We start from the raw sequence: 16340 nt of genomic DNA on the forward strand, positions 1-16340 counted from the left end.
GTCTACATTGTTCTCGAACCCGTAGGGTCCGCACGCTTAAGGTTTCGATGACAGTTATATTATGAGTTTATGAGTTTTGATGTACCGAAGGAGTTCGGAGTCCCGGATGAGATCGGGGACATGACGAGGAGTCTCGAAATGGTCGAGACATAAAGATTCATATATTGGATGATATGGTTAGGCTAAGGGGTCAAGCCCATGAGGCTTTAGGTCAGGTGCAAAAGGAGTTTTGCGGAGGCCAGGGGGCCAAACGCCGGAGACCCTGGCGTCTGGCCCTGGGCCAGACGCCGAGGCCCATGGCGTCTGGGCCAGACGCCAAGGATTGTGGCGTTTGGTCCTGGAGTCCGAGTGGGACTCTTGCCTTTCGTGCAAAACCGACTTTGAGGAGGCTTTTGCTCCAAGTTTCGACCCCGGGGCTCAACATATAAATAGAGGGGCAGGGCTAGCACCAAAGACACAACAATTGATCCCTTGGATCTCTTAGCCGTGTGCGGTGCCCCCTCCACCATAGTCCACCTCGATAATATCGTAGCGGTGCTTAGGCGAAGCCCTGCGATGGTAGAACATCAAGATCGTCACCACGCCGTCGTGATGACGGAACTCTCCCTCGTCACTCGGCTGGATCGGAGTTCGAGGGACGTCATCGAGCTGAACATCTGCTAGAACTCGGAGGTGCTGTAGTTTCGGTGCTTGATCGGTCGAGCCATGAAGACGTACGACTACATCAACCGCGTTGTGCTAACGCTTCCGCTTACGGTCTACAAGGGTATGTAGACAACACTCTCCCCTCTCGTTGCTATACGTCACCATGATCTTGCATGTGCGTAGGAATTTTTTTGAAATTACTACGTTCCCAACATCAGGCTCTTGATGTCGATCACATTAATGGAGTCATCAAAGGTAAAGCGACACTACTGCAGGATGCTGCTAACGCGACACTACGATCAGAGACCCTTTGACAAAACTATGTGCGATGGATTAATCGCAAACGCGGATGTAAAAAAGCTGTAAAAAAAGATGCAAAATGTTTGCGATGGCGGAGACATCAAACACAGTTCAGATTTTAGTTACGTGTGCGATGCGGGGCATACGGTTGATCCATATGAACTATTTGCAATTAGACAGAACAACAGAAACGGGTAGCCATATCAATGTGTGTGTGATATATGACATACAGTTTGCTCCGATGAACTATTTGCTATTAGGGAATGCAACAGAAACGGTCAGCCAGATCAAGGTGTGTGTAATATACGGCATATGGTTCACTCGGACGAACTGTTTTCGATTAGGGAACACAACAGAAACGGTTCAACTTAACAAGATGTGTGTGTGATATATATATGCGGTAGACAGTTCACATAGATGAACTATTTGTGATGAGCCAAAAAAACACAAACGATTCGTGTAAACAAGATGTGTGTGATACGCGGCAAACAGCCCACTCGAATGAACTATTTGCGATGAGAAAATATAACACACACGGTTACTAGAGTTAATTTGTGTGTGATTATGTGTGTACTAAAAACTTTGAAAATGCGTACTAGTTGCTTGCGATGGCTAGGAGTATCGCACATGATGTGTGTGTGAGTACTCATGTGCGATGATAAGTAGGTTACACATACGTTTCCTTATGTTAACACGTGCCCGGTAACATGTGACAATGCATATGATTATGGGTTGTGTGCTCAAGTCTTCCCGCGCTCCAGCGAAGGCTTTCCATGCTCCACATGGGTGAATTGTAAAATCCCCAATCCCCTAGCCAGCTGCTAGCTATAAATAACCACAGCAATGGCCGCTGCCAGTGACTCACTACTGATCCACTTGCTAGCTAGTTACCCACACATACCGGCATACCCCCAATGGCCAACGACAGGATGGAGTTGCACGACGGAAACGGGCGCCGGAGATCATAGTTTAGCTTAATTAATTATACCTCCAGAACCGGATGATTTCGGCTCTGGAGGTATAATTAATTAACATAATCTAAGATCAAATGACTAAAGTTTCCTCAACCGCTAGCAGAGCGCGCGCAGAGGGACGACAAGACCCGAGCGAGACTTGGCGCCTAAACGACGAGCAGAGCGCAGAGGGACGCGACCCGAGGGCGCCTAAACAACGAGTAGAGCACGTGGAGGCACGCAAGCAGAGCACGCCACGGCCGCCTAAACGGCAAGCAAGCACATGCATAATTATTGCAGTAAATAGGGCACCATCTAAATCCGTTGAGACGACACCGTATGAACAATGGTCTTGCAAGAACCTAAGTTGTCATTTCTTAAAGTTTGGGGATGCGATGCTTATGTCAAAAGGCTTCAGCCTAATAAGGTCAAACCTAAATAGGAGAAGTGCATCTTCATAGGATACCCTAAATAAACTATTGGGTACACCTTCTACCACAAATCCGAAGGCAAGATCTTTGTTGCTAAGAATGAGTCCTTTCTAGAGAAGGAGTTTTCTCTCGAAAGAAGTGAGTGGGAGGAAAGTAGAACTTGATGAGGTAATTGTACCTTCTCTCGAATTGGAGAGTAGCACATCAAAGAAATCCGTTCCCATGATGCCTACACCAACTAGAGAGGAAGCTAATGATGATGATCATGAAACTTCGGATCAAGTTACTACTAGACTTCGTAGGTCAAGCAAAGCACGTTCCGCACCAGAGTGGTACGTTAATCCTGTCCTAGAAGTCATGTTATTAGACCATGGCGAACTTACGAACTATGAAGAAGCTATGATGAGCCCAAATTCCAATAAATGGCTTGAGGCCATGAAATCTGAGATAGGATCCATGTATGAGAAAAAAGTGTGGACTTTGATGGATTTTCCCAATGATCGGCAAGCCATTGAGAATAAATGGATTTTCAAGAGGAAGACGGACGCTGATGGTAATAATTATCTACAATGCTCGACTTGTCACAAAAGTGTTTTTGATACGTTCAAGGGGTTGACTACAATGAGATTTTCTCACCCGTAGCGATGCTTAAGTCCATCTGAATCATGTTAGCATTTACCGCATTTTATAATTATGAAATCAGGCAAATGGATGTGAAAAACTGCATTCCTTAATGGATATTAAAGAAGGGTTGTATATGATGCAACAAGAAGTTTTTGCCGATCCTAAAGGTGCTAACAAAGTGTGCAAGCTCTAGTGATCCATCTATGGACTAGTGCAAGCATCTTAGAGTTGGAATATATGCTTTGATGAGGTGATCTCAGCATACCGTTTTATACAGACTTATGGTGAAGCCTGTATTTACAAGAAAGTGAGTGGGAGCTCTGTAGCATTTCTGATATTATATGTGGATGACATATTATTGATTGGAAATGATACAGAAATTCTGAATAGCATAAAAGGGATACTTGAATAAGAATTTTTCAATGAAAGACCTCAGTAAAGCTACTTATATATTGGGCATCAAGATCTATAGGGATAGATCGAGACACTTAATAGGACTTTCACAAAGCACATACCTTGACAAGATTTTGAAGAAGTTCAAAATGAACAGTAAAAGAAAGGGTTCTTGCTTGTGTTGCAAGGTGTGAAGTTGAGTAAGACTCAAAACCCGACCACGGTAGAAGATAGAGAGAGAATGAAAGTCATTCCCTATGCCTCAACCATAGGTTCTATAAAGTATGCCATGCTGTGTACCAAACCTGCTGTGTACCTTGCCATGAGTTTGGCAAGGGAGGACAATAGTGATCCAGGAGTAGATCACTGGATAATGGTCAAAATTATCCTTAGTTACCTAAGAGGACTAAGGAGATATTTCTCAATTATGGAGGTAATAAAGAGTTCGTCATAAAGGGTTACGTCGACGAAAGCTTTGACACCAAATCAGATGACTCTTAGTCTCAATCTGGATACATATTGAAAGTGGGAGCAATTAGCTAGAGTAGCTCCATACAGAGCTTTGTAGACATATAAATATGCAAAAATACATACGGATCTGAATGTGACAGACACGTTGACTAAACTTCTCTCACAAGCAAAACATGATCACTCCTTAATACTCTTTGGGTGTTAATCACATGGCGATGTGAACTAGATTGTTGACTCTAGTAAACTCTTTGGGTGTTGGTCACATGGCGATGTGAACCATGGGTGTTAAATCACATGGTGATGTGAACTAGATTATTGACTCTAGTGCAAGTGGGAGACTGAAGGAAATATGCCCTAGAGGCAATAATAAAGTTGTTATTTTATATTATATTTACTTATTCATGATAAAGGTTTATTATTCATGCTAGAATTGTATTGGCCGGAAACTTAAATACATGTGTGAATACATAAACAAATATCGTGTCCCTAGTAAGCCTCTACTAGACTAGCTCGTTGATCAAAGATGGTTAAGGTTTCCTAACCATAGACATGTGTTGTCATTTGATAACGGGATCACATCATTAGGAGAATGGTGTGATGGACAAGACCCATCCGTTAGCTTAGCATAATGATCGTCTAGTTTATTGCTATTGCTTTCTTCATGTCAAATACATATTGCTTCGACTATGAGATTATGCAACTCCCGGATACCGGAGGAATACCTTGTGTGCTATCAAACGTCACAACATAACTGGGTGATCATAAAGATGCTCTATAGGTATCTCCGAAGGTGTTTGTTGAGTTGGCATAGATCGAGATTAGGATTTGTCACTCCAAGTATCGGAGAGGTATCTCTGGGCCCTCTAGGTAATACACATCATAAGCTTGCAAGCAAATGACTAAGGAGTTAGTCACAAGGTGATGTATTACGGAACGAGTAAAGAGACTTGCCGGTAACAAGATTGAACTAGGTATGAAGATACCGACGATCGAATCTTGGGCAAGTAACATACCGATGGACAAAGGGAATTACATATGTTGTCATAACGGTTCGACCGATAAAGATCTTTATAGAATATGTAGGAGCCAATATGGGCATCCAAGTTCCGCTATTGGTTATTGACCGAACAGGTGTCTTGGTCATGTCTACATAGTTCTCGAACCCGTAGGTCCGCACGCTTAACGTTCGTTAACGATATAGTGTTATATTAGTTATATGTTTTGGTAACCGGATGTTGTTCGGAATCCTGGATGAGATCACGGACATAAGGAGGAGTCTTGAAATGGTCGAGAGGTAAAGATTGATATATAGGACGATGGTATTTGGACACCGGAAGTGTTTCGTGACTTACCGAGAAGGAATCGGGTCACTAGAAGGGGTTCCGGGCACCCCCCGGGCAAATTATGGGCCTTATCGGCCAAATGAGGGGACAGACCATCCCACAAGGGGGCTGGTGCACCTCCTCCCTTGTTTGTACAGCCCTAGGGAAGGAAAAGGGGGAGGGCTAGCCCCTCCCGCCTTTCCCTCTCATGGGAGAAAGGAAAGGGGAGGGGGACGCCACCCTCCCCCGCCTTTCCCCGCACTTCAAATAAGGAAAGGGGGTGCGGCTTGGGAGGGACCCCAAGTAGGGTTCCTCCTACTTGGGCGCCTTCTTTGGCTGCTCCTCCCTCCCTCCCACCTATATATATGTGGGAGAGGGGGGGCTAGCACACAACAGACAATTGCCTAGCCGTGTGCGGTGCCCCCTCCACGGTTTACACCCCGGTCATATCTTCGTAGTGCTTAGGCGAAGCCCTGCGGAGATCACTTCACCATCACCGTCACCACACCGTCGTGCTGTCGGAACTCATCCACTACCCCGTCGTCTGGCTAGATCAAGAAGGTGGAAGAAGTCACCGAGTTGAACGTGTGCAGAACACGAAGGTGCCGTGTGTTCGGTACTAGATCGGTTGGAGCATGAAGAAAGTTCAACTACATCAATCACGTTGTGAAATGCTTCCGCTTACGGTCTACGAGGGTACGTAGTCATACTCCCCCTCGTTGCTATGCATCTCCATGGATAGATCATTGCGTGTGCGTAGATTTTTTTTTATTTTCCATGCAACGTTTCTCAACATGATTTGTGGATAGTGCTTGATTTTCATTTTATTGCAAATGGCTTAGAATGCACCTATCTCACAATTGGATGTTTATATAAAATTTGTTGAATACAGTTTTAATATTTCCTATTGAGAAGAGATGAACACACCAAGTTTTCGAGGACAAGTTTTTTGTTTTTGAAGAAAAGGGGTTCCCCCACCCCATTTTATTGGAAGGAGGCAACAAAAGACATAGTTTGTTCACAACTCTTGAATGAGCCAATTGGGTTTGTGCTAACATCTTAGAGACATCATCTTCCACAATGACTCAATGAGAGTTAACATATCACACTTGTTAAAAATTAATTACCATACCAAACAAATTGTCAAACCAGGAAAGGAGCCACTTAACGTTTCTAGCATTGTCTAAACTAGGATCCAGAAAAAGGAAGGCAACATTAGCATATTGTCAGCTAATAATCCCTCCAGACACAACACTGGGGAGAACCCTAGATATAATATTGTTATGAGAGGCTTTAATTAACATTTTGGAGAAAACATCAGCAACCAAGTTGAAAAGAATGGGGGAAAGGGGATACCCTTGTTTCAAACATTTACAATTGAAAAATAAAGAACCATTAATATCATTTAGCCTAACATAAAATGAACATTTTTGGATAGTGCTCATGACCCAACTAATCCATTTGTTACCAAAACCTCTAGAGGAAAGCAGTCCCACAGGGAAATCCCGATTTCTTTGTCTCAAGCCTTTTCATAGTCTAATTTAAGGATAAACCCAGGAATTGTAGAATGATGAAGCTCATGCATAGTTTCATGAGCAGTGACAAGACTCTCAAGATGGTACTTCCCATTAACCAAGCTGATTGACATGAGGATATAAGTCTATCAAAATTAGGAGAAACCCTATTAGTCATAACTTTGCCGAGGATTTTAATAGAGTAATTGCTCAGACTAATTGGCCTAAATTGCCTCATTTCTTTAGCATTGAATTATTTAGGAATTAGGTTAATAATAGCATAGTTAAGTCTAGAGATGTCCAAGGCACCATTTTCAAAATCTCTCACTAAAGCTATAAGATCCTTCTTAATAATGTCGCAAAAAATTTGGTAGAAAATAAAAGATAGCCCATCAGGTCTTGAAGCACCATTGGAATAAGAACCCATGATAGAATTTTTAATCTCTTCCTCATAATAAGGTTTTTCCCGGGCTTCAGAAGAAGTTATTTTTCTTATTCAGACCAAAAAGATCATCTAAACGTATATTAGGTTTTGTTCAAAAGCAAAAAGTTTTTTATAAAACTTAGTAGCAACATTTAGCATGTCAATACTGAAGGTCACACGCCCCTCACCTCCATCAACAAGGAAAGATGATTTTCCTCCTTCTTTAGTTAGCCAGAGCATGAAAATAGGCAGTGTTTTTGTCCCCTTATAAAATTTTCCTGGTCCTAGATCTTTGCCACATGACAATTTCCTCCTTTTTCCGAATGTTCCTCAACTCATTTGAATATCATTCATTCTCTAATGATTTACACCAATAACTAAGTTTTGTTCAGAAAAAAAACATCTACGATGTCAAACTCCAAGAATAGGTCCTTTTTCTTTTTCTTAATAGCATCATCAATATTGATGCTCCACCCCTTAACTTTTTCCCATAAAGTTTGGTTTTAGATTGCCAAGTATCAAGAGGAACTGAGTAAGGAGATGGGGTAGACCAAATCTCCTCCACCAACTTTTAAACTCAGAATGAGAGAGCCGCCATTTCTCAAGCATGAAGGATCTGACCAAATTATTTTTACTACCACCATAATTGTAAAAGTGGGGCATGATCACTCCCAACCCTTGGTAAAGCATGTGAGGTGGTCATGAAAAAGTGAGCATCCCAGTTAGTAGAAGAGAGAACTCTGTCAATTATAGAAAAACATGATTTTAATTGATTATTACTCCAAGTAAAAGCTTTGTTGGCCAGTTTTGCTTCCATTAAAGCCCATTTATTTATCCAATCATTGAACAAAAATGTCCATATAGCATTAATATTGCCACTAGATTTATCTCTAGCTTCTCTAACAAGATTAAAATCTCCTGCAAAAAGGTCAGGATAGGTCAAAATATCCATCACTTCATGTAACTCAGCAATAAAATCTAGCTTAAATTCAACATAAGATGTACCATAAACAGTACCATCTTTATTTTTAATAGAAGCAGTAAGGCAATAAGTCTTGGTGATACACTCAATACATTCAAACATGTCAGCATGTAAACCTAATAAAATACCACCAGTGTTAATAGAAAGCAGCATGTGCCAAAAAAGTTACTATTGCCACCAATAGTTTTGTGAAAACCCTCAAAAAAACGATCTCTCTTAGTTTTTGGAACCCAATAGAATCAGGCTTATACTAACACACTAAGTTAGAAAGTTACAGTGTTTTTCCATCTTGCCTAGGACCTCTAATATTCCAAAAGATTCTTATCATGACATTTTAAGTGGGTGTAAAAGACCACAATGTCTGGATTTAGCAGTATACTCCGGTTTAACATCAAAACCAGCAGTGCCACCTGATTTGAGGTTACCAGAAGTACAAGAAGATGGAGTGTAAACTCCAATATCATTATCATCTAGCTTCAAACTAGAAGGTAAGGAGATTTCATTATTTTGATTAGCAAAGTTAAGACAATTATGTTTCTCAGCTACCACCATGTTATCAATAATTTATTTGCACTCGGACTAGTTATATTCAATAGAAATATTAACAACACAAGCATGATTATGAAGGGTAGAAGTGGGAAGCTCAGGGAATGACTTTCTTTTGAAAGTTTGAGGAACTTTCAAAATTTTCTTTATCTTATAGGCTTCAACTTTGGCTATCATGTTTTCCCTGCCCTCGAGCCTAGTGTTATTTCATCTTAGCAGGTAGACCTATGACATGAAATTCGGCCCTGCATGGCGTATAATTGTAATAAGCTTTTGTTTAATTAATCAATATATGGAGTGTCTTTTTCTTAAAAGACATGAAACCTATACATATAATTTGAATAGATTTTACTTTGTCAAAAAAAATCAGCCAGAATGGTCAAATGAGGCGTCGCGGCCTGCACCTGCTAGTGCGAGCGCAAAGATCCCCTTCTCTCGTCGTTGGGTCGTTCCGTGCGGCTGCGCCCGTCTTCTTCCTCCGGCCAAAACCAACGAAATAATAAAACACCAAAAATACCGAGTCAAAAACGCCCCCGCGACAAGGTCCCTCGGGCCACCTCCGCGTCCAGCGTCCTCCAACCCCCACCCGCCTTCCCGACCCAATCCGGAGAGCCCGATCCCGCCATGGCGTCGGAGATCGAGGTCCTCGAGGACACGACCGCCGCCGCGGCCGCGGTCGCCTCCACTGCCGGGGCCGGCGGGGCGGCCGCCGCGGGGGAGGCGGAGGCGGCGGAGGAGTCGCTCAAGGACGACGTCTACACGGGCGCCGCCTACGGGGACCTCGAGAAGCTGCACCGCCTCGTCGAGCTGGAGGGCCGGTCGGTGACGGAGCCCGACGGCCTCGGCTACCACGCGCTCCAGTGGGCCGCCCTCAACAACCGCGTCGCCGCCGCGCAGTACATCCTCGAGGTCCGCCATTTCCCGAGCTCCCCAATACGTAGCTTCCAATTACTGCGTTATAAACTGTGACGATGGAGGGGTGCCTCCTGCTGCTGCAGTTTAATCGTTTAGCAATCCAATTCGATAGCTGGCCTACTTGATCAGCCCCCAATTTCGCAGCCGAGGTGTAGTGTAGCTCCTGCTGAATGTTTTGTAATGTCCACACCCTTTGTCGCACTTATTGTTGAATATTTGTAATTGCCATGGGCCGATGTGTGATTTTGGTTCGTGCCTTGTAGTGACAGGAAAGTATAATGCTATCCTTTTGTTGTGGGGTTCTTGGGGTTTGGTGATGTATGCACGTGATCATTGGGAAGCTGGTGTAGGGTTTGGGCTTGCCTTTATGCTGTTTTGGCATGTATCTGGTGAATGCCATGGTAGTATGGTTGGTGGGTAGCTCTGAGCAGGGCCAGTCCAAGGCTTCTTATATCTGCTTGATTAGTGCTTAGAGGGCCCTCTGAACCTGCCATTTTCCATATCTGTTGGGCATACAAACTTTTCTGAGTTATAATCCCACTGGACCAAACTGGATCATATACCATGTTGGTTGGTTCGTTTCAATTGTATACACACAGCTGTTACGGTTTATTACAACCAACCTCTTTGACATCAGCTTTCTCAACTTAACCTCCTGAATATCTGTGGGGTTAATCATAGATGTAAGTGCCAGCTTCAGGATGGTTACCCATAGCACCGCTTTGCCGATCTTGACCTAATTTATCACAATTTTGCTATGCACTCCTTTACTGTTATACGCCTTTTGTTTGCTATATGGTGTGATGATGGTTATTTGCTTGTTATCTGGACAGCACGGAGCAGATGTAAATGCTATAGACCATACAGGGCAAACAGCGCTTCACTGGAGTGCAGTGCGTGGTCATATTCAAGTTGCAGAACTACTTCTAAAAGAAGGAGCTAAGGTTGATGCTGCTGATTTATATGGATATCAGGTTTGTGTACTAACTTATCTGTTGTACCCATGGCACTTGTCAACTCTAATGGTCCTTGCTATCTAATATGTTTTGGTTAGTTGACCTGAGGTCGATTTTGTGTGTGTGTGCGCGCCCGTGTACGTTTGTTTGAGGAGATTACTACCTCTTGCACAAAATAAGTGAACTTTTTATTTCGCGGTACACAGATACAGGTTAAGAAATGATGTAGCACTGCCATCGTCTCTCTGTTAGTTGCCCTAATAACCTCTGTCTCTTACCGTAGTACGGTTTTGGCATGATAGATTTACAAGTATGAGCCATTTTTGTTCCTGATAATAGTTATTATGGCTTTATCTTCTTTGTACCAACCCAATTTTGCTCTTCTAGCATGCAAATTTGACAACTGTGTTACATAGCATTGCCACTAAGCACATTTTGGATGGAGATGACTGGTTTGGTTTACGTTAACTTTGAATTTTCGTCCAAATGCCAACCTGCAATATTTGTACTAACATTATTTATGTAATATGTACATTAGTTACTTAGTTATTTGTAGCACATACAAGTTTCAACAGAAGAATAAGTCAACGAGCCAGTGTTAGCTTTGTTTATGGAGTACTTTTTATATGGTTCCTTAATCAATCTACTGTAATGTCACAGACCACACATGTTGCAGCACAGTATGGTCAGACAGCATTTCTTTATCACATTATTTCAAAATGGAATGCTGATCCTGATGTCCCTGACAATGATGGCAGAAGTCCTCTTCACTGGTCTGTACTTTCTCCTTTTTTTTTACATGTGTGCCCTTCTAAATATGCTTTGAAACATGACTACATGGTAGCTCTATTGACGTGTCAATATTCTTAACATTTGTAGGGCTGCTTATAAGGGATTTGCAGACTCCATACGCCTCCTTTTGTTTTTGGGCGCTTATAGGGGGCGGCAAGATAAAGAAGGCATGTATTCACTTTTTTACAAGCCTTCCTACCACCTTAAGATGAATCACGAAAGCATGAATTCTCCTCACTATTGGTTTCTTTGGGAGCTTGGTATTCATTCCGTACATAAATACTTTCCATAGGTTGTACTCCTTTACATTGGGCTGCCATTCGGGGGAATATGGAGTCATGCACTGTGTTAGTTCAGGTTGGTAAGAAGGAGGACCTTATGGTGCAAGACAATACTGGGTTAACTCCGGCCCAACTTGCTGCTGATAAGAGTCACCGGCAAGTTGCATTTTACCTTGTGAGTATTATGAATTTTAAATGCGTTTTTTGTTAACATACTTGAGTAACTTTCTAGCATCTCAAGAGTCGTTCTATCTCTATGGGTAATCAAATAGATTTGTTGATTAAACTGCATGAAACACATAACTGATGGCTGCACTTTGTGTAGTTGCATGTTGCATGTGTTTGTCCTTGAGAATTATTGTACAGTCATCATAGTTTTTAAGGCGGTAAGGCGACCTAAGGCGCTGGGGGGGCGCCTTATCGCCTAGGCGACGCCTAAGCGCCTAAGGCGGACGCCTAAGCGCCTAAGGCGGGCATATTTGTAAGGCGCTGGGGGGGCGCCTTATCGCCTAAGCGTCGCCTAAGCGTCCAAGGCGGGACGCCTTAAAAACAATGACAGTCATGATTGCAAGTAGTTTCCAGTATTAGTGGAGTAAGTGCGTTCCATGGCTCCTGCTATTTTCCAATAGATTTTCTATATGTTCTGCTACCCAACATTAGTTTTTTACCCCAAAAAGTGAATATCTGTGTTTATAGAGCACTAGTGATACTGAAAAGGAAGGACCAAAGCGGAAAATTGTGACCACTGCTCAAATTGCTTATCTATAACTTCCGTGGATTGTGGAGAATATACTTTGGCCTATTGCCAGTCTAGATTACAGACTTACAGTGGTCATTAGTACCCTCAATGCAAGATATCTTCTGGTACAGCAGGCAAATGCTGAAGATCGACTTGATGGTTTGTTTGGTTTTATGCAGGGGAATGCTAGAAAAGTGCATGAAAGAGGATGTGGTGGGAACAATTATTTTGGGAAACTATCAAAATTAGGACTCGCCCCTGTGCTTTGGTGTATTATTATTGGCTTAATTGTTGCATATATACATTCAGTTATCGCAGGTATATTACTATTTTGACTCTCTTGAGACTCCTTAATTATCCAGTACTACATGACAATGATTATTTCCTTCTATGCAGGACAATACAACTCGAATATGACACTACTATTTGGTTTCTTTTCATGGTTGGGAGTTTTCCTTGCAATTGCTGGACTAGTTATGTTTTATAGATGTAGCAGGTAAACATTTGGTCAGGGTTTCTTATGTATTATTCTTACAAATATTACATAGTAACCTTTTGTCGGGACATGAGGTTTGGGAGAATAAGCATTCGTATCTTCTGTTTTGGTATCGTATGCAATTTTGATCTTTTTTTAGTGGAAAAGTAATTTTGATCATTTGAAATTTGTTTGGAATGTGTATGATCATACTTGTTATGCAGGAAAGATCCTGGTTACATCAACAAGAATATAAGAGACTCGCAAACTCAAAGAGATGATGTAAGCATGAAAGATTTGGGTAGCCACTGTGGCATCCTATCGATATGTTGATTTCCTATTTATTAGATCGTCACCTTGAAAACTTGAAATATTATGCCATAGTACAAAGTGTGCAATGTTAATCTCGTGTGTTTGATCCCTCCAGGAACCTTTGTTGAAGAGGGGTCTAGATAACCCGGAACTTCTGGCTGGCAATTGGTCTCAACTATGTATTACTTGCAAAGTAAGTTATTTATCTTTTCATTGTGTAATCACCAATCAGCAATCGAGTCATTTTTCCTTTTTATCTTCAGCCTCAAATAATTATTATTTTTGTTATTTCAATAGATTGTGAGGCCCATACGCTCAAAACACTGCTCTACATGTGATCGCTGTGTTGAGCAATTTGATCATCACTGCCCTTGGGTTTCAAATTGCATCGGAAAGGTACTGATTCAGTCTTTTTGTATGTGGAACTTCATTATTTTTGTAATCAAATACTACCTCCATTCTGGCTGAATTCCTAGAAGGCATGAAATCAGACTTTTCTAACTTGATTGTTAACATATAAAAAATATTTAGTTTGGTAAGGGAAAAATAGCATCATTAGACTTGTCATGAAAAATACTTTTTGTTGTACCCTTTTTTGGTATGTTCTAGATATATGCCTACGAAAACTAATGGTTAAAGATGCATATTGGAGACCGTGTCAATGTCTAAAAATGCCATCAATTTACAAGCGGAGGGTGTATATTAATAATTTTGGATTAAAAAGTTGCATGTTTCAGCCCAGCATTGATAACTGAACTTGGTGTACACACCCAAGCTGAGGCCAAGGAGCAAGAAAAGACTGTTCTGCGCCTAGTTGATGAATTGCAATTTCTTTTGTTTACTTTTTATTATTTATTATATATAAATTTGCGGCATCGTTCAGTCTAAGCAACAATTGGTTTCAATTGCAGAAGAACAAATGGGAGTTCTTTATGTTTCTTATCCTAGAAGTTTCTGCGATGATCATTACTGCTGCAACGGCTGTCATAAGTATGTATACATCTTCTTTTCTTTTGCCTGTACAATTTGTCGCATGGAAAATATCCTAATCTTTTATCATTTTTGTTGCTGCAGGAGTAGCAGGTGATCCAGGCTCTCCAGCATCGTTTGGTGGATGGCTTAACTATTCAGCTACGAACCATCCTTGGGTGGTGTCTTTTGTTATAATGGATCTCTTCCTTTTCTTCGGCGTTATAACTCTAACAGTAGTTCAAGCATCACAGGTAAGAACCATCTCTGCGTTTACCTTTTCATCATCTATCAGTAGTTCATTCCACCCTTTGAGGACTGTGCCCCAGATCGAATCCATGCCTAATACGTAGAACCAAATCTCCTGCTTTTTTGTTCTGGTTGTGAAATCTGCAAGTGGTCCATCAGGTAAGGACATGTCTCCTGTCATGGGCAACCAACTGAGATCATCTAGAGTCTAGACTCCATCTAAGGATCTAGCAATTCCTTTTTGTATCTTTTTGTCACTGGCACAGCGTTGACGCAGTTTCTAAACCACATGTCGCATTCTTTGATGACATCTATATGGCATTACATTGTTTTATCCATTCCAACGCTGCTATGTTTCTATTATCCTTCTGGTGCCAGGTGCCAGCTATACTTTGTCTGCATTTCCTCTAGTCCAGTACTGATATGGACACGGCTTTATTCTGCTTATCCACATGCTTGTGTTGATATATAACTGTAGAGATTATAGCTTCTGCACATGACATGATTCATCATATTTTTCATTGCTTATGTATTCCTTCTTTCGTACTTGAAATAGTTGGCTTCTTCTTGTGTCTGTTGAGATATGCAAATACGTGCTTGTATATAGCTTATGTTCAAGCCACTCTTCTGCACGGTATCGATCATTTATAAATTCCTGCCTTGCAGATATCTGGGAATATAACAACAAATGAGATGGCAAATGCCATGAGGTACAGTTATCTCAGAGGCCCAGGTGGTCGGTTCAGAAATCCATTTGATCACGGGGTGAGGAAGAATTGTTCTGACTTCTTCCTGAAGGGGTACAATGAGGATATTGAGAAGGTAGAACAGACGTCGCATCCTGACGAGGAAATGGCAATTATTCACATGACAAGAAGTGCAGTCTCGCAGAACGGTGAGAGCGTGCCACTTCATGCTAATGGTGCTGACCATGTTTGTGCTGACTCACAAACCAACTCAAAATCGCATCGCCAAGTTAGTTCGTCTAAATGTTGCGATCACAGTAAGAAGACTGACAAAACCCCTTTGGGCCTAGGGTTGGGCCTTGGACGAAACAATCCCTCTAGCCGTTATGCACGGAATCTTCTTCCCTTATGACTCATTTGGAGAATGGCCCCTTGTTCCCTTGCGATTCATTTGTAGAAGGCAAGTGTTCTCTTATTTTAGTTGTTTGTGTTCGTTACACCACGACAGTTGGCTGGCTATTTCTTCATATTGCGATCGCTTCTTTCTGGCTGCACTGATATCGTCAAGGTCGATGACTAGATGCAGAGCCACAGATTCAGTGAGTACTGAGATGGCAAGAGCACAAAAGGAGGTCGAAGTTGTATGAGAGCTCCAAGCGGCAGAAAAATTCTGAAGGCATAATATTCTTTTGCGTGCAAAAAATGCACCAGTGTACATTATGTTTGACATTTTGTATGTACATGAAGGGTTGATAGTTCAGATGCTGTCCTATTTTGGAAAATACAGTTGTACATTGGAAGAGCTGTAAATTACGAAGTAACCTAATGCTGGAACGTGATTTTTCCTGTTTCTTTTTCGTTTCAGTGTTGCTCTATTGAGCGAGATGTCGGCTTCATTACCACTTTTTATGTAACCATGAAACGAATTCGTGTGAGTGCGAGTGTCATATGAGACGGTGTGATCTCAAATCTGAAATCACCTTATCCAGCTCTCTGGAGATGAAATGTATTGAATTGAACCTTGATATGGCGAGGGAGTTTGCTGCGCCCTTGAGTATAGTGTGCAAGCATTTTTTTTCTTTCAAACAAACCATTAATTTGCGATTCGTCTGCACCCATGCGGTATTTTATAAAAGATTTTGACCAATGCTTCCTTTGGCGATGATCTGATTGAGGAAGTTTGGCAGGCGGTAAATAATTGCAAGATTCTGGATGGATGGAATAATACTTCAATGATCCCTTAGGTAAACTCTCCGAAGATGGTTACTCAGTTTAGGCCAATCAGTTTATGCAATGTGGTACACAAAGTAATATCAAAGATGGTGGGAATGGTGGAATGAAAGGAACATAGTGAGGAAGGA

The 16340-nt window shown here is 41.8% G+C and overlaps 1 protein-coding gene across 3 annotated transcripts; it reads left to right on the forward strand.

The window, feature by feature from the left end:
* Nucleotides 1-9065: 9065 nt before the first annotated feature.
* LOC119322608 (protein S-acyltransferase 24-like) lies at nt 9066-15967 on the forward strand. 3 transcript variants are annotated; one of them, XM_037596095.1, is made up of 14 exons: nt 9075-9514; nt 10354-10494; nt 11137-11249; nt 11356-11435; nt 11561-11724; nt 12468-12606; nt 12685-12784; nt 12988-13045; nt 13191-13268; nt 13373-13471; nt 13987-14065; nt 14150-14298; nt 14960-15439; nt 15560-15967. In XM_037596095.1, the coding sequence occupies exons 1-13, from the start codon at nt 9230-9232 to the stop codon at nt 15389-15391; spliced, it is 1917 nt and encodes a 638-aa protein (XP_037451992.1). In that variant the 5' UTR covers nt 9075-9229; the 3' UTR covers nt 15392-15439; nt 15560-15967. The 3 variants fall into 3 exon arrangements, with proteins under 3 accessions (XP_037451993.1, XP_037451992.1, XP_037451991.1); XM_037596094.1 differs by having other exon boundaries at nt 9076-9514; nt 14960-15967; XM_037596096.1 differs by lacking the exons at nt 13987-14065; nt 14150-14298; nt 14960-15439; nt 15560-15967 and adding an exon at nt 13813-13962 and having other exon boundaries at nt 9066-9514.
* The last annotated feature ends 373 nt before the right edge of the window (nt 15968-16340 follow it).

This window comes from Triticum dicoccoides, chromosome 6B, assembly GCF_002162155.2.
Source record: "Triticum dicoccoides isolate Atlit2015 ecotype Zavitan chromosome 6B, WEW_v2.0, whole genome shotgun sequence".
Classification (NCBI taxonomy): Eukaryota; Viridiplantae; Streptophyta; class Magnoliopsida; order Poales; family Poaceae; genus Triticum; species Triticum dicoccoides.